Genomic DNA, 19928 nt, shown 5'->3' on the forward strand with positions numbered 1-19928 from the left:
CAGTTATAAATCATGTCAGTTTCAGCAGTTCTTTTTAAAAAATCATTCTGAGATTTGGCCTTTACAAATTTTTGCACCAAAGGTTCCATACATAGAAATGGCTCCTAGGGTGATATTTCACAATAGCAATATTTGAGAATGAGAAAGCTAACTCTTACAAAGTCACTAAAATCTAGCAATAGCAACAGATTAAAAAAAAAAACATATTTTCAATTTACCACATGAAATATTCTCTATCTATCTGTCTATATCTGTGCTGCCTGTTCCATTTAGGAACTCCCTTAAGAGGGTGGCCATGGCAAAGGAGTCTCCATAACCGTTAAACTCCAGTGCCGCTTTTTAACTCTAGCATAGTATTTCAGAGGCTCTGGCATACTGTTTATACTGAGTGCTTGTACCTGAGGTATCTAGCTACTTTTCCAACTAATCCTTTCTAAATAATGATCCCACCTAATGTTCCTACCTACTACAGAAGTGATAACATTCTTCATCATTTAAAATCTTACACTTTCCTCTTAAGATTTCACTTTCTTTTTCTTTTTTCTTTTTGAGGGGGGGGGGAACACTCAAATCATGAAATAAGACAAACTACATTTTTCACAGCAAAACAATATGCTTCCACAGTGGAGTGAACAGTAAACCAGCATTTTTACATACACTGCAATACCCTACTCTACAAAGCATACAGATACCATAAATTCTTTGTTTCCAAAACTAGGGATCAACTTGTGGGGCAGCTAAAAAATGGCAAACACAAATATAAAGTTGCACTATCTTCATCAGAATATTACAATCGAAATATTCAAAGATATCTTGAGGTTTTTTTTAGTTATAATGCACATCATGCATAGTGCCATTATACAAAGGCAAGGGGATAAAGGTGAGTGTTCAAATTATAAAGGTATAAGTTTGTTGAGTATTCCTGGGAAATTATATGGGAGGGTATTGATTGAGAGAGTGAGAGCATCAGATTGGGGAAGAGTAGTGAGGTTTCAGAAGTGGTAGAGGATGTGTGGATCAGGTGTTTGCTTTGGAGAATGTATGTAAGAAATACTTAGAAAAACAGATGGATTTGTGAGTAGCGTTTATGATAAGAGTTGATAGAGATGCTCTGTGGAAAGTATTAAGAGTATATGGTGTGTGAGGCAAGTTGCTAAAAGCAGTGAAAAGTTATTATTGAGGATCTAAGGCATGTGTACGAGTAGGAAGAGAGGAAGGTGACTGGTTCCCAGTGTGTTGGTTTGCGGCAGGGGTGCGTGATGTTTCCACGGTTGTTTAATTTGTTTATGGATGGGGTTGTTTGGGAGGTGAATGCAAGAGTTTTGGAGAGAGGGGCAAGTATGCAGTCTGTTGTGGATGAGAGGGCTTGGGAAGTGAGTCAGTTGTTGTTTGCTGATGATACAACACTGGTGGCTGATTTGGGTGAGAAACTGAAGAAGCTGGTGACTGACTTTGGTAAAGTGTGTGAAAGAAGAAAGCTGAGAGTAAATGTGAATAAGAGCAAGGTTATTAGGTACAGCAGGGATGAGGGACAAGTCAATTGAGAGGTAAGTTTGAATGGAGAAAAACTGGAGGAAATGAAGTGTTTTCAATATCTGGAAGTGGATTTAACAGTGGATGGAACCATGGAAGTGGAAGTGAGTCACAGGGTGGGGGAGGGGGCAAAGGTTCTGAGAGCATTAAAAAATGTGTGGAAGGCGAAAACATTATCTCGGAAAGCAAAAATGGATATGTTTGAAGGAATAGTGGTTCCGATATTGTTATATGGTTGCGAGGCGTGGGCTATAGATAGGGTTGTATGGAGGAGGGTGAATGTGTTGGCACTAAGATGTTTGAGAACAATATGTGGTGTGAGGTGGTTTGATCGAGTAAGTAAAGAAAGAGTAAGACAGATGTGTTGTAATAAAAAGAAGTGGTTGAGAGAGCACAAGAGGGTGTATTGAAATGGTTTGGTCACTTGGAGAGAATGAGTGAGGAAAGATTGACAAAGAGGATATATGTGTCAAGGGTGGAGGGAACGAGGAAAAGTGAGAGGCCAAATTGGAGGTGGAAGGATGGAGTGAAAAAGATTTTGAGCGATCGGGGCCTGAACATGCAGGAGGGTGAAAGGCGTGCAAGGAATAGAGTGAATTAGAATGACGTGGTATACCAGGGTAAACGTGCTGTCAATGGATTAAACCAGGGCATGTGAAGTACCTGGAGTAAACCATGGAAAGTTTTGTAGGGCCTGGATGTGGAAAGGGAGCTGTGGTTTCAGTGCATTATACACAACAGCTAGAGACTGAGCATGAACGAGTGTGGCCTTTGTTGTCTTTTCCTAGCGCTAACTTGCGCACGTGCGGGGGAGGAGGGTGCCATTTCATGTGTGGCGGGGTGGTGATAGGACTGAATGAAGGCAGCAAGTATGAATTATGTACATGTGTATACATGTATGTGTCTGTGTATGTATACATATGTATACATTGAAATGTATAGGTATGTATATGTGTGTGTGTGTGTGTGTGGACGTGTATGTATATACATGTGTATGTGGGTGGGTTGGGCCATTCTTTCGTCTGTTTTCTTGTGCTACCTCGCTAACACGGAAGACAGCGAAAAAGTATAATAAAAAGAATAAATAAATAACGCGCTTCATAATGATTCAATGAAATTAATATCAGATCTGAATCCCACAAGCTCTAGCAATCTCATTTGGGTTCTTATCCAACCTGCTGATAATCACCTTGTAAGGAACATCAAGTTTTCATATCATTATCGAGACAAAAAGGGATGTGTACATGTAAGAAGAGGAAGGTGAGTGATTCCAGGTGAGGTAGATCTGCAGCAAGGGCATTTGATGTCATCAGAACTGTTTAAACTATTCATGGAGGGGTGGCAAGGAATGTAAATGTAAGGGAGCAGGTCATGTCAGAGGAAACAATGAAGATTTTATCATGACATGTGGTGAGCTTACAGGGTGTCCTATCATGAGAACTGTTATAGGCATTAAGGGTTTCAACAGTCCATTGGTTGAGCCTTTTTACCAGAAAACATTTGATAGCAACAAACAAGAGAAAAGGAATGAGACACTGTGCCATGAAAAGGCACAAACACCTTCCATGAAAATTCTGATATTACTCGAACATATTTAGACCCAAAAGGCAAAACATGGTTGTCTCCCCTTCCTACTTACTGTCAACCACTCCAAACTATGACAATTCCAGCCTTTACCATACTTTAGTACATTTGTATACAGAATGTCTGTCTGGGCCAGCTATCAGAAGCTATTTACAGAAAGGATGTAAAGATTGCAAAAGAAATGTGGCTCTAACAAACTCAGACAATCCACAGAAAGTCTTCACCCACTGCCATAAATATGCATAAACATCCCCTATCCCTGGAGATAGGGGATAAAGAATACTTCCCACGTATTCCCTGCGTGTCATAGAAGGTAACTAAAATAGGAGGGAGTGGGGGGCTGGAAATCCTCCCCTCTCGTTTTTAATTTTCCAAAAGAAGGAACAGAGAAGGGGGCCAAGTGAGGATATTCTCTCAAACGCTCAGTCCTCAGTTCTTAATGCTACCTCGCTAAAGCAGGAAATGGTGAATATGTATAAAAAAAAATGAAAGATGGTGAGTGGGTTGGGCCATTCTTTAGTCTGTTTCCATGTACTACCTCGCTAATGTGGGAGACAGCAACTAAGTATAATAAAAAAGAATAATGAAAGATAGTCATCCACTAGTAAGGACAATATGACCGATAAACAAAGAAAATGTCTAGAAAACCCTTGACAAATTGAATACAAATGATACAAGTAACTGCAATAGCTACATAATGGTGGAGAAGTATATTGAAAACTCAAAAACCAAAACAACCAAGTGAAGGGGGGCTGAATTAAGCAGCTATGTAAAGCAGAGTAGGAGGCAGAAATGTAAGCTGGGTTAGGGTTTCATAATTAGTCAGGGAAGCATGAAACTTTCATACTGAAATAAGGGGGCTATTTCCCCTAGTGAGGTATCATTTAGTCCTTAGTGACCTCTACTGATGGTACAGATCCTCACTCTTCCTCAAAAAATTTCCTAACAAAACTTCATTTGTACTTCAAAAATCCCATAATTCTTTGCCTCACCAGATCAAAAAGTTACGTAAAGCACTTCAATATTCCTCTTAAAACTTAGATATCAATGTCGCACTCCTGTCAGTGCAAAGGTAACATTTCTAAACAAAAAACTTTACATCAGTACCTAACCTGTGTCATGAATAGGACAAATTTGTACAATGGTATGACCATGCCAAGCTGTACATATGCCAAGGGAAACAAATATCAGAATCATATATCAACAAATCCACACAACACTTATGACAATTACTTGTAAGCTAGAAGCTTAAACTTCTGTTGCTAATGGCAAAAATATGCAAACGTCAATCATTAAATACCTCAAATATATTGAAGTCAACAGCTTGATGATGTGTCTTTGCAGAAATAACTCGAGTAGCATGTGGGTTCCATACCACAATATCAGCATCTGACCCAACTGCAATGCGACCCTGGAATATTCACACAACAACAGTCAATTACAATCATGAATATACAGATAAATATTTTCTATGTCTCTATTTGTAATAAACAGACAAGCTCCATCTAAACCATCTACCAAACTTGAATTTTGCAACTAAAAGCCTTGGACACATCTACTTGAAATCAAACATCTTTTCCAGCTACCAATACTTCATTATCATTCCCAGACCTTCCTTTTGCATATTCATACAAAAGCAAAATAAAACAAAAAGCTTCAGTGGGGATCACTTTGTAGTACTTAGGTGTTCATCCCTATGCTAGCAAAAGGGTATGGTAACCTACTACACTTTTTCATTTTAATCAAGATCAAAACTATGGGGGTTATTTCCATTTTGTTTGAAGCAAACAATCTGCGTTTCAATTGTATATTCAGTAACACAACTCATTTAATATTACCAATATACCCAATTCAAGTGCATGCTTTCATATTTTCAGTTCAAGACACCTTTACATAAGATTGACAAAGTGCTAAATAACATCAGATAATGATCTGAGGAAACATAATTAATAACACAGCACTCCATAAGTGGGTTACCTATTGTTCTGCCTCTGGCTATATTTGTGTATATACAAAGTTATTCAAGAAGTGAAAGAAGGAACAGAGAAGGGGGTCAGGTGAGGATATTCCCTCAAACGCCCAGTCCTCTGTTCTTAACGCTACCTCGTGGTGCGGGAGATGGCGAATAGTATGAAAAAACCAAAGATAATCTAAAAAAATCCACAATTTTGGCTCACCAAGTAGACAACAGTTTCTATTATATCTTATGGTCATTATCTGGAAAATTTGCTATTCACCAATCTCACTTTTTCATCTGCATTATAACTCATTTGTGATGATATAAAAAAAATTGTAAAAAGACTGATCCTGATATTTACCTATGCAACAGCTTTATATTTGAAATATCTAAAGTTAAGATTACCTATGAGTGAACAATTAAATATCCTAGATGAGTGCATTCTAATTTACTTCAGCACTTATCTTTACTTGTTTTCATACGAATTTTTTTCTTTTAATACAAAGATGTTAGTTTTGGTAATAAATCACAGTAATGCATGAAAGTAAGTGATCTTGTCTCACTGGCTATCTGTTAACCATCATAACTAGATGATGCATATCATCAACAACTTCGGTCTTGGTAGAGGATTTGCCTTTCCAATTCGCCTATTGAATCAAGCACAATTACTAATAAAATCTTATCCCATACCCTTAAGACAACACTTGAGAAAAGGGACCTTGTCAGAGTAAACATGACTTGGGTGGGTTGATGCAACAAGTAAATAGCTCCCTCACAGGTGCTGGTCAATATTCAGACCAATTTTTATCTTCTAAAGTCATGCATCAAGCCTAGGTTCAAAATATTCTAACAGCCGCTTTCATCTGAGAGTGTTTAAATCTCTATCACTGTAAGTTTAGCCACACAACAACAGGCAGGCTTCATCAGGCATACCAAACATCTCAAGTGCATCAAAAACTGTGTATCAATAGTTTTCTGCTTTTGCCATTTATACAGAAATGAAAAAGAGGAACAGACTTATGGTGCTGACTGAACCCTAAGGCAAATCATCAATGGTCAGGGCCTAGAAACTACTGGCAGAGACACAGTTTTGACAGGTATTTCCTTATATTCACTGTAGTTAGGATAAAAAAAATACTAAAAAGGTAATCATTCTACTGCAAAAATACTTGTTGCTAATCCACTTGCCTTCTTGGGATAAATATTAAAGATCTTGGCAGCATTGGTAGATGTAACGGCAACAAATCTGCAAGGGTCCATCTTACCAGATACCACACCTTTTTCCCAGATCACAGACATTCGGTCCTCTACACCATTGACACCATTAGGGATCTTTGTGAAGTCATCTTTTCCAATAGCTTTCTGAGAAGCTGAGAAGGTGCAATTGTCTGTGCCGGTGGTCTGAAGGTCACCACTGCAAATCAAATCAAACAATAGTAATCAATTTCATGTGAACAAATGCCATTGAAAATGTATATAACATGTATATAACAATATTTCATTCATTTATCTCTCAAGAATGTCTGGAATGATGACTTTTTACATCAGGCAAGATAAGAGAATTTTGCTTTAGGGAAAGGAATAACCAAACATTCATAGTCTATAAAATATGGACCATTTCCAAAGTTTATATTATTATCATTATCATACTCCCGTGTCAGTGAGGTAGTGCAAGGAAACAGACAAAAGAATGGCCCAACCCACCTACATACACATGTATATACATAAACGCCCACACACGCACATATACATACCTATACATTTCAATGCATACATACATATACATACACAGATATACACATATATACATATGTACATATTCATACGTGCTACCTTCATCCATTCCAGTCTCCACCTCACCACACATGAATCAGCATCCCCCCCTGAGGTAGTGCTAGGAAAAGACAAAAAAGGCCACGTCTATTCACACTCAATCTCTAGCTATCATGTGTAATGGACCCAAACCACAGCTCCCTTTCCACATCCAGGCCCCACAAAACTTTCCATGGTTTACCCCATATGCTTTACATGCCCTGGTTTAATCCACTGACAGCATGTCGACCCCAGTATACCACATCATTCCAATTCATTATTCCCTGCATGACTTTCAACCTCCTACATGTTCAGGACCCAACTGCTCAAAAACATTTTTACTCCATCCTTCCACCTCCCATTTGGCCTTCTGCTTCTCCTCGTTCCCTCCATCTTTGACAAATATATCCTCTTTGTCAGTCTTTCTTCACTCATTCTCCCCATGTGACCAAACCATTTCAATACACCCTCTTCTGCTCTCTCAACCACACTCTTTTTATTACCACACATCTCTCTTACCCTTTCATTGCTTACTCGATCAAACCACCTCACACCACATATTTTCCTCAAACATTTCATTTCCAACACATCCACCCTTCTCCACACAACCCAATCTATAGCCCAAGCCTCACAACCATATAACATTGTTAGAACAACTATTCCTTCAAACATACCCATTTTTGCTCTCCAAGATAATGTTCTCACCTTCCACACATTCTTCAACGCTCCCAGAACCTTCACCCCTTCCCCCACCCTGTAACTTACTTCTGCTTTCATGGTTCCATCCGCTGCCAAATCCACTCCCAGGTATCTAAACACTTCACTTCCTCCAGTTTTTCTCCACTCAAACTTACCTTCCAATTAACTTGTCCCTCAACCCTAATGAACCAAATAACCTTGCTCTTATTCACATCTACTCTCAGCTTTCTTCTTTCACACACTTTACCAAACTCAGTCTCCAACTTCTGCAGTTTCTCACCTGAATCAGTCACCAGTGCTGTATTATCAGTGAACAACAACTGACTCATTTCCCAAGCCCTCTCATCCACAACAGACTGCATACTTGCCCCTCTCTCCAAAACTCTTGCATTCACCTCCCTAACAACCTCATCCATGAACAAATTAAACAACCATGGAGACATCACGCACCCCTGCCACAAACCGACATTCACTGGGAACCAATCACTTTCTTCTCTTCCTACTCATAAACATGTCTTATATCCTTGATAAAAACTTTCCACTGCTTCTAGCAACTTGCCTCCCACACCATATACTCTTAATACCTTCCACAAAGCATCTCTATCAACTCTATCATATGCCTTCTCCAGATCCATAAATTCTACATACAAATCCATCTGTTTTTCTAAGTATTTCTCACATACATTCTTCAAAGCAAACACCTGATCCACACATCCTCTACCACTTCTGAAACCACACTGCTCTTCCCCAGTTTGGTGCTCTGTACATGCCTTTACCCTCTCAATCAATAACCTCCCATATAATTTCCCAGGAATACTCAACAAACTTATACCTCTGTAATTTGTTCATTTACCTTTATCTCCTTTGCCTTTGTAGGGTGGCACTATGCATGCATTCCATCAATCATCAGGTACTTCAACATGAACCATGCATACAAGTTTAAATCATTTATATGCAAGAGTGAATAAAATAAACTGAAAATGCTTTCAAATCCAATAAAGACACCAATATTTCATGAAAATGCAAAAACTATAAATAGTTTCTGAAATGATTAACAAAAGAAAATGAGAAAATTCATTCCAGTCACAAAGTGCATCTTACTTATGGTGTGGGTCTCAAATTTCTGTGTCTGTACACTAAGCCAAATACAAAATTACCAACAGCTCTCATAATAAAAGCAAATAAACCAAACACCATGTGCACTCTTGAAACATGTCTTACTGCTTTTAAGCTGGATATTTCTACATTTAACAACATTACACATTAATTCATTGATAATAATTCATAAAGCATTCTCGGGTGAAGAGCACATAAACCTTGATAAAAATTCAGTACATAAGAAGATAATGATACTTTTTTCTACTTGATACAATTCTTTTCACAAAATATATAGATTTCATACACTTTACTTACTAACAGGACAATGTAAAAATTAAATCATATGAACACTAGAAGGTGAGGTTAAAATAAACATCTCTCACCTCCAGTTTCTGTGTGTACATGTAACTACCCATCAGTAATTAATTATTTGTGATGAACATGGAAGGAGTTTTACATTCATGGAACCCTATCACTTGAACATTCCCTACTGTCATACAACTCCTTAGATTTATGTATGCTGTCTGCATTTACCATGTCCTTAGTCATTATATTCCATCCATTAACCAGTGGTATAATATAAAAGTACTTTTTTTTTCACATGTTTCCTGTTTAATTTCATGTTATGTCCTCCGGTTGCTCTATCTCTACATCTCTTGAAGAACTGCTTACTCTCCACATCATTAATCTGTTTTAAAAACTTGAAGGTTATGATAAGGTCATCCCTCACTCTTCTCTCTTTCAAAGTAAGCAAATTCAAAGCCTATACCTTTTCCATATGTGTGTGTGCGCGTGTGTGTGTGTGTGTGTGTGTGTGTGTGTGTGTGTGTGTCTGTGTAATAACTATAAGTGTATCACAAAGAAAGCTTTAAATTTGTGCTGCCCCACCTCTTAGCCTTGTATAAATGTGCCATGTCTTTAATTCTGTGTGTATGAACAAAAACACACGCACTCAAGCCAACAATAGGTATCAATTTATCAAACATTCTCAAGGATGGGATGGGTGTGGGCAGACTGACTGCTCAGGATTCAAATGCATGCAGGTCCAACTCTGGGCAGACCTAAGCTGACTCACAGTCAGCAACCCTGTTCACTACACCAGGGAGGACTGAATTTGTGGGTGTGCAAGTGCATGTTTTAGTACTGCATGGGAACAACTGACCTACAAAAAAGAATCATAGTTTGGACATAAAGCAGGTGAATAACTCATCCAAAATAATACATAAGTAAGCAACTCAAGATTCTATGGACACTAATGACAATCTTACACATTCAAGAGCTCCATGAGTAAGTTGGGAGTTCTGGGATCATTACGCAGAGGGGGAGACATAACATGACCAGCTGCATGTTGCCAACAAGGGTTGTAGTAGTGGGAACCATCAGTTCCCAGAGCAGCAACAATGGTCTCACCCCACACCAGTGTGCCTCTTCGGAGATTTTGCCCAAGAGCTGCTGCAGCTGATTTGCTCATAACTTTGCAAATATAAAGAGGACACCCAACCTGAAATAAACTTAGCCTAATAGAGAGTGAAGGCAAAGACACTCTAAAAGAAACGGGGACAGAATTTTGAACAAAAAGACGGGAACGATAGAGAAAAGGTTGCCTGCCTGCAAAAGAGTATGGTCCTTAATCACAGCTGGAAAGGATGAAGACATTACAGACATTAATGTTTATGGAGTCTGATAAATACAATTGGAGTAATACAATGAGTACACTAGACCATCAAAAGGCCAGAATACCCCAGTCACCAGAACACAAAAAGCTAGAAAAACATACTTTGCCAACAGGTCCATCAGGTATTTTGGTGTTTCTGAGTCAGGTCTGAGGGGAGGGCCCATTACATGAGCTGCTGCATGACGCCAGCACTTATGCCAGTAATGAGTACCATCTGTTCCAAGAGAGGCAGCAATAGGCTCACCAAACACAATGCAGCCCTGCTTTCGTTTACTGGAAACTACATCAGCAGCGCTCTTTGACATAACATGCACTACATACAGAGGACATCCAGCCTAGGAATTGAAAAATAAAAGGAAAAATACTATCAAATAGAATAAAAACAAAACAAACAAGATAAAATTTTTTAAGTAAATTTTTGTGATGCTAAAGGTGAGTTATAAGAATAAATCAAATTTGAGAAGAGCGAGCATATAAAAGTCATAACAGCAATATCATTTGTGAGTGACTAATCATTTAAAGCACTCTTAATAACAATCATCCTGAAATGGCATTTTAGATAAAAAAAACTTGGGAATCATTTATCTTATCAAACCTCCACAATCTTGCTAAACTGAACACTTGTATTAAATAGAAATCAAAGATAAAGATTAGAATAGCACTTTTTCTTTAAATCCATATTGCTCTTTAAAACATTAACATGCAGTGAGCAAAACATGTTTAAGTACCATCATGCATGCTGAGGGGCATTAGATTATCATTATAACAACTAAACTTCTATATGCAAAGTATAATTTCATATAGCTTATCTTAACTACTATCTTACCATATTGCAGCCAAGATAATGAGTCTATGGTTTTATCATTCCCTTTAGGCTGGTAAAAAATGTAAAAAACACATATACTCTGGACATAACAGATTAAAGTGGAAAATTAAAAAGGTGTCAGGAAAAAGGGGAAGCACAAACATGTGACCAGGGGAAGGCCACTTAGGCTAACATTTGATATGGAAATGTTTGATCAAGAGGTGCTTGCATGGAATAATAAACTCGCCAAAAACGAGGAATTCCAATTAGAGTTTGGTTAAGAATGACAAACTAAGGGAAGAAACAGACAGAACCAAAGAAAACTGGTAAATGGCAATTTGATCAGGCCAGAAGGAGGTACAACAACCCCATGTCTGGCTCAAGAAGGCTGGCATGAAAGTTTTTTACACAAAAGTAGATGGCCTGGTGACAAATAGATTGGCAATGGAATTCAAAGATCATAAAGGTGGCTACAAACCCAACCCTGTGGGAGTGGTGAAGACAGAACCAAAAAGTTTTTTTTTTTTTTTCATACTATTCGCCATTTCCCGCGATAGCGAGGTAGCGTTAAGAACAGAGGACTGGGCCTTTTTTGGAATATCCTCCCCTGGCCCCCTCTGTTCCTTCTTTTGGAAAATAAAAAAAAAAAAAAAGAGAGAGGGGAGGATTTCCAGCCCCCCGCTCCCTCCCCTTTTAGTCGCCTTCTACGACACGCAGGGAATACGTGGGATGTATTCTTAATCCCCTATCCCCAGGGATAGGGGATTAAGAACCAAAAAGTAAACCACTGTAAATTCTAATCTCATCCATCCAGAGGAGTACACAGTGACAAGAAAGGACAGAGAAGATAAAGGAAAGGTGTATTAGCTGTCTTAATAAGGGATTCCATTAATTACAAGAAATATAAATAGATGAAGTCTCAGATAATATAAAATAGGTAAGATTATTGTGAGTAGGAAGTATAATATTAGTTAGTTTACAACCTAGAGAACTGCAATTACCTAAAGCAAATGTGTACTGTGAACAGTTAAGGAATGGTAAGGATAGTTGAGGAAGTACTGAGACACTCTCTTCTCTGAGATGGTAAATTACTGATATTTGAGTATTTCAAGTATAGGAAAATAAACTGAGAAAATGTGTCTTTTTGTATCCCCATCTGATCAGTCTCTGATCCAATCATTTTGCTTATTCTGGTGTCATCCGCAAAGCTCCTTACAATCTTCACTGTCGATTTCTGATACTATTGGTACAAAGAGTACTGAGACTAACAACATATCTGATGGTACCCCAGATAAGACATCATCCTCCTCAAACATGGTTCTGTTTCCTACCACTCTGAACTTTCTACCATTTAAAAATTCTTTAATCCATCTTTCTATATTACCCTCCATGTTTTGTTTAGCAACTTTCTCTGGCTAAATCCCTTGGTTGTGAAATGCTTGTGTAAAGTCAAGAAAAACAATATTCATTCTTTTTCCTTGGATCAAATTTTCATACATGTCACTGTAATGAGCTAATACTTGGATTTGCAATCTTTTCCAAGCACAAATCCATGTTGCCTTCTTTGTGCTACTAATCTTAATCATATGGTTTAATGTCCTTTTATCACTTTTTTAGATTTCTTTATTATGTGAGAGGTCAAGCTAACTACTCTATACTATCTAGGTAATAACTTAGACCCTTCTTTGTGTCTTGCTGTTACATATGCCAATTTTAAATGTATGAGAGGGTAGAGGGTTTTAAGGCTTAGAAGTGTAGGGAAAGAGACAGTTATCAATATAGCTCACCCTTAAGTTGCCAATGGTCACACAGCAATCATGTGACACAGCAGCTTGACAAGTGTTGATTAGGTTACCTAGGAATAGGGTCACAAAAGCAGCCAGTTCTCAGGAGCAAAAACTAAAGTAATACCTTTAGAAGATGGAAAATAAACCAGTATTACGGTGTAGGGCAAGTGGATCAAGCATCATGTTCACCTCGGGAGAGCTGATAAGTGAGGCAACTTTCAAGTCAACTTTGTCACGTACAGATGCAAAGCTAGAACCACCCAAGATTAAGAGCAGTACATCATACAAGAATGGATCAATCCTTTGAGTAAACAGAGCAACTGTTTCAAAGAAAAGACATTTCAACATTCAAACATGACCCAGTTGCTCAGAGACAGACTTAGCTATTTCCATAATGTGGGGTTTCCATGATAGCATAGATGTTTCAGTAATACCAGATATGCTCAGTGAGTCAAGAGGTGGAATTAAAGATCCATCAAAGAAAAGAGGAAAGTTTTGGACAATTTTCGATAGACAGATGGGCAGAAACTAGGTCTTGGAGACTTTAAACTTAATCAGCTTTCATCTACCCCACTGAGAGATTCTGTCCAAGTCTGAGTTTATTGAGGACATTGTGTCGAGATGAACAGCAGATCGACTGAGAGAAGAAGGAGCAGACTTGAAGGATGCTGGGTAATGCGGTGGTGAATCATCAGCATATCAGTGCATTTGATTATCTGTATCTTTCTATATTTCTGATTCCCATTCCCTTTGGGAACTCCTCAAGGGGGTGGCCATGGTAAAAGAGTCGCTGTTACTGATGAGTGCCACTTCTTAGCCATTAGTGCCTTACCCCTAACAGGCCACTGGCAGAGAGCAACTCCAGTGCAGAGTTTTCAGAGGCTCCTACTTAACGTTCCTTCCTATTACTTCTACCTAATGTGTCTACCTACTATTCCTGCCTATTGTTACAACCCACTACTTATATATAATGCTCCTACCTAATGTACTACCTAAAGCCCCTGTCTGACATTTCTACTTACTGCTTCTATCTAGTGCTTCTATCATTGTGCCAAAAGGCAGGGCTAGCAAAAAGTTCTCACTGCAGGGAAATCTAAGCTGCAAAGAATGAGTTGTGTGAGTTAACTGTTGTCAAGTGTTATTTGTGATGAGGAGAGATTGTATGTTTGTGGACAGAATACCAGTAGCCCACACGTGGAAGAGGCAAAAAGAAAAGATAGCTATCTGGGTCAAACGAGTACAAATTGACAACCATTGAAGTGCTGACTCACTACACAGCCATCACTAATGTTATTTGTAGAAGAAAGGAATTATTGATTTAAAGGAAAAAAGGTGTAGGAGAAGGGCAGAATCTCGAGGGACACAGCCACTGATAGAGAAAGGGGTAGAGGCTGATCCAAAGAGATAGACTGACCAGACAGGAACCAAGATATGAGGGAGCAAAGTGAGCAACAGAAGCCAAAAGAGGAGAACTAAGAGATGAGACCCAGACGCCACACCTGTCAAAAGGTTTGGATGTATCAAGGGCAACCATATATTTGCTGAGAATCCATCTGTTCCAGGAGCTGAATTTTAGCTGATCAATTGCTTTAATAATATCATCTTCCAATAATTCAAAACCTCTTTGTCTTTCATATTTGTTTGCCATTTTCTATATTAGCAAGGTAGTGCCAAACAAAGAAATGAACTCATTCACCCACATCCATATGTCATATGGATATCACTGTAACCACAACCCCCTAACCCTAACTAGGAACTCACAAACCATTCTGTGGTTTCCATTGGCTGCTTCATATGTCCTGAATCAGTCCACTGCCAACAGGTCAAGCCCTGTATACCTAATTGCTCTAATTCCCTCTATTTAGTGCACATCTTTCACCTTCTTGCATGTTCAGACCCAGAGAACTTGATACTTGTTTCACTCCATCCTTCCATCGACAATTTGGTCTCCCCCCTCTACTTCTGAAATATAAATCCTCTTTGCCAACCTCTCCTTACTCATTCTCTCCATATATCCAAATCATTTCAGCACGTCCTCTCCAGCTCTGTCAGCCACACTCTTTTTTTTATCACAATTCTCTCTTCCTCTATCCTCTTTATCACAATTCTCCCTTACTCTATCATTACTTACTTGACGAAACCTCCTTACACCATATACTGCCGTCAAACATTTCATATCTGACACCTCTACCTTCTTCCATACATTCTCACCTACAGCTCATGCTTTGCATCCATACAACATCACCAGAACTACTATACCTTCAAACACATTAATTTTCTTACTCCCAGATAGTGAACTCTCTTTCTACACATTCCTCCATGCTCCTAAATCCTTCGTTCCCCTCACTCAACCTATGATTCTCCTTTACTTCCACGGTTTCATTTGCTGCCATGTCCACTCCCAGATATCTAAAACACTTCACTTCTTCCAATTTTTTCCTTACTCAAACTTGCTACCCAACTAAACTGTTTTTCTGCCTAATAACCTAGCTTTTATTCTTTTATTTTCAGAGCGACCAATATGGCAGAGAGCACAGGCAAATAAAATGCCCTAATCAAAGGCATCTTGGGTGAAAGAAAAGAGCAAATAAAATGGAAGAAGAAACTAATCAGAGCTCTGCAAGTGTCTGCATACCTAACTCTTAAAGGAAGAAAGGTTATATGAAGAGGGAAAGACAATAAAAGGAAAAAAATTCTAACGTTTAGCTGTTTGAAGGAAGAATGAATGCCGGTCTCCACACAAGAGGCTGTGGGATGCAACACCCAAATGCATACCACAGGTCCAAATGTGTGAGGTGGGGATACATGCAGACAGTTCATGAGAATAATGGTCAAAACAATACCTACAATACAAAGAGATAGCAACACCACCATGGCATACAGAAAGGGAGGGTTGAAAAGATGTGATGCCAGGAAAATCAATCAGATTTTTTTTTTCTTTTTTTTTTTCCCCAAAAGAAGGAACAGAGAATTCGGCCAGGTGAGGGTATTCCCTCAAAGGCCCAGTCCTCTGTTCTTAACGCTACCTCGCTAATGCGGGAAATGGCGAATAGTTTGAAAGAAAGAAGAAAGAAGGCTTTACATTCCACTCCAGTTAAAAGAGGAAAGGAGGAGGAGCCAGCCCGGATGTGTGAGTAGTATTCCATACTTGGGCAGATAAAACACTTATTGATAGAAAAAGCTGTTCACAAGAAAACTGATTATGGCATTTATACACTATTCCCATCTTCTGGGAAGCACTCTGTAATGTTGATTACATGGGATTTCCAGGACAAGTTAGAGGATATGGTTAAATCAAACATGTATATATAGTTACAAGATTGAATTGTGGTATTTTGAATTTGAACAAAGGTAAACAAATGAGAGACAATGGGAGAGACTGCATTTTAGCACTAATGAATTTTACATCGTTACTACTTCCCCACTCTGAAATGCTGCACAAGTCTGAAATGAGAGAGGAAATAAGATTAATACAAGGAAGAGAATGAGTATTAGAAGGAGGTGTAAGGGAAAGTGAGGTGAAGTATGTAAAGTGGAATCATCAGCAAAAAGAGTCAAAAATAGAAAGATCATTTTTTGACAAAAGAAAGAGAACAGGTCATAGGAAAGAACACTCAGGAACACAGCTATTGAAAAGATAGGAGGGGAAGGTCACTCCAATGACAACTACAGCAAGGAAATGGCTAAAGAAGAAACTATGCATAAGAGAACAAAGTGAAGCAGTGAAACTAAAGAGAACAAGTTTGGAATGCAAAGATTTGTGCCCCACCCTGTCAAATGCTTTAGAGATGTTGAGGGCTAAGACAAAAGTTTCACCAAAATCCCTAAGAGGATATGGGCCTCATATTCTGCTCAACAAACAAGTAGCTTGAAATAAATGAATCACATAATTATGCACTAAGAAACTTGTATACCTTTATACATGATGCAGTATTTTCTTGAGTTCAAAAGCAAATCCGAACATGGATATTAAAATGCAAATTCAAACTACATGCAAAAATCATGAAAAACCTTCACATTTTTGCATGATTTATATGCTATACACTTAACAATGAAAGACTAACAATGAAAGACATTTACTTACCAAATTTACAGCTGCTATTGAAAAATTTCTTATCGTGAACATGTTTTTCTCTAGCATGAAATGAAGTTGAAAATGAGGAACATAAAGAGGTTTTGAGGAATAAGGAAAAAATTATAGAAAAATAGGAAAATCAACAGGTGCTACAAGGACTGCAAATGATATCACCCCTAAGTGACAGCATACAATTCTTTGAACCAATTTCATTACAGTTTAATAGGATACCTCTCAAAGGGCTCAGAACTGGGTGGTGCATAAGCTTTATCAAAACCTCCACCAGAAAAGGAAAATGTGTTTGAAAGTAATATCCAGATTCAAGAAACTTAATGACTACCTAAAATTCCAATTACCAGTGCCTATTTCATTTCTACTGGAAAGACTCTTGGAGTAAAAATCTGAAACTGTATATCTTGAACCTGTGTAAAAAAAAACGAAATCAGCATAATCATTAAAATCTACACGTTTCATGTGTTACTACTTGTTTACTTCATACCCCATCCTGTACTGAGATACTTAATGCATTATCCAATCTAACTATAACTGACTTATTCCTAAGTAATCATGAATGGTAAACCATTCCCAATTAACAAAACTCCAACTATATCTAGTATCACAAAGGAACGATACATGACATTCACTTCCCACAGGACAAACGTCAACAAAGAAGGCCATAAATAAATCAAACATCCTTAGAAGACTTATCAATACCAGATTTTGAAAAGAAAAGAATTCTTTGGTATCTTCCACAAGTAATTCTTCTACCCCCTCTTGAATTATGCTTCTCCTGCTAGGCTTTCCACCCTGACAAAGCAAACATAACAAAGCTATATACCACATAAAACAGAGCACTCAGGACAATCATTTCATGTACAAGAACATTCCCATCCAAACCATTCCATAGCCAATCACTAATTCAAAGTAAAAATAAAACGCATGCCCCTGCTTCACACTTCAACATCATATACTTACAGATCTCCCTTCTCCAACAAATATGATACAGACAAAACATATACACATCAAAAAGACCTTGACAAGCACTAAACAAATGCCTTCCTAACTCAGACTTAAACACCATCCCACTCAGTAAACTCTCATCAGAAACTACATTCCTCAAGTATACATGAGTTACCTTTTCTCATATGCATTTTGCACAGTACATAAAGTGTGATTTCTCCCCTCAGGAAAACTACACTTACTCCTCAACTGTCCCCAAAAAAGACACACAATAACAAACATAAAGTGTGATTTCTCCCCTCAGGAAAACTACACTTACTCCTCAACTGTCCCCAAAAAAGACACACAATAACAAAGACAAAACATGACCCAACTTCTTTATCCGTGGTCCCACCAGGTGGATATGGCTAACTTCCTGAGTGCTGCAGAAGCCCCATAAAAGGGGATTCCAGGGCAAGAAGGTAAGATGAATTCCTTAAGCAACATGAAATTTAACTTTTCTCACACTGCTCACCTGGTTCGCTAAGACACATGCTCTGTTAGTAGCTTCAGCTTCAACTTCTTCTGGGCGACTCAGCTCATGTCCCTCTGGCCCTGTGATACCCAGTGAGAGCATTTTCTTAGAATTCTGAAAAGACGGAAAATCTTATAGCCCTTGTTTTGTATAATGTTTATGAACATGTTTCCTCAATTTTCAAAAAAAGACTGTACATGAAGTTATATTTCAGAACCTATCATTCTTACAATCAAGTTAACCAATTTCCAGTTACACTGATACTAAATCCTAAAAAGACAAATCTAAGACACATGAAACTTTAAGCCTCTGAAAATCTTATTACGAGATAACTTGTATTTACCTCCTTGATAATGTCACCATTTTCAGCGTGCACCTGAGCTAAAGCACAGAGTTCCTTGCATGTTTTGAATGCCTTCATAAGGTCTTCATCTCCTAGCTGCCAAGTGTCCTTATAAGCCATGAACATCTTAAATGAATTAATCCCATGCTGGTCAGTCAATTCCTCCATCTCTTCAGCAACCTGTATATCACATGAGATCAATAAAATATAGTCTGTGAGCTGCTAAGGACTCAAGGTATCACTTATAAAAAAAATTTCCCATCCTGATAATGAAAAGAATATCCCATTTTCAGTTTCTGAAAACCACATTCTAAATCTGTATATCAAAATGTCCTTCAGTAATGCTTAAACATAGGCTGATGATCAAAAATTTAATTCAACTGAAGATATCAACAAAAGCAAGTGAAATGAGAGTTAAATGTCAGTAAAAAATATATAATTTCTTAAGTCAAAAAGTCTACTAAGGGTTATCTGCAAAGTCTGGTCATCTCAGATTGCCTTGCAAGAAACACTTCATTTCTTCCAAAACTGACGAAATCAGTGAATTTATTTCTTTTAATTGCTAGCTATACATATATGATAATTATGAGAAACAACTTTATAATCTCATTCACTACCTGATAAGGGATACATGGACCACCTAATTTCTTTAATGCATAACTAATAATGAAATTCAGCACTGTCTATTCCCTACCCTGGGTTTTGTCTTGCATCCTGAAGCCTCAGCTTCCAAGAGAACAAAAATAGATAACGAAACAAAATAAAAAGAGACTGACTTTGTAACATAAAAATAATATATTGTCTTATGAAAACTGTGTGATTCAACAAAGGTATATGACAATACATCTTTAGATGAAAAAAATATGAGTAAGAACATGGGGCCTTTGTGACATAACTCAATCTCATTCTTTTTATTAATTTCATTATTCATTTATTAGACTTGATCGCTGTTTACTGCATAAGCGAGGAAGCACCAGGAAACAGATGAAGAATGGCCCATCCACCCATATGCACATATATACATACATACACATACATATATCAACAAATACACACATACATACACATACAGACATATACATATAT

At 38.0% G+C, this 19928-nt stretch overlaps 1 protein-coding gene across 19 annotated transcripts in view; it reads right to left on the bottom strand.

Annotated features, from left to right (window-relative positions):
- Positions 1 to 19928, bottom strand: part of CRMP (Collapsin Response Mediator Protein) — a 214114-nt gene that overhangs the window by 15679 nt on the left and 178507 nt on the right. For 12 of the 19 annotated variants that reach the window (XM_071672827.1, XM_071672829.1, XM_071672826.1 and 9 more), the window contains 5 exons: positions 18843 to 19022; positions 18500 to 18613; positions 9952 to 10184; positions 6263 to 6488; positions 4418 to 4528 (listed from right to left, as the gene is read on the bottom strand). In XM_071672827.1, the coding sequence (XP_071528928.1) occupies positions 4418 to 4528; positions 6263 to 6488; positions 9952 to 10184; positions 18500 to 18613; positions 18843 to 19022 (864 nt within the window). Of the gene's footprint in view, positions 1 to 4417; positions 4529 to 6262; positions 6489 to 9951; positions 10185 to 10460; positions 10694 to 18499; positions 18614 to 18842; positions 19023 to 19928 lie in introns of all 19 variants that reach the window. The other 7 variants (XM_071672828.1, XM_071672825.1, XM_071672823.1 and 4 more) reach the window with 1 other exon arrangement.

The sequence above is a fragment of the Panulirus ornatus genome, chromosome 18 (assembly GCF_036320965.1).
Source record: "Panulirus ornatus isolate Po-2019 chromosome 18, ASM3632096v1, whole genome shotgun sequence".
Classification (NCBI taxonomy): domain Eukaryota; kingdom Metazoa; phylum Arthropoda; class Malacostraca; order Decapoda; family Palinuridae; genus Panulirus; species Panulirus ornatus.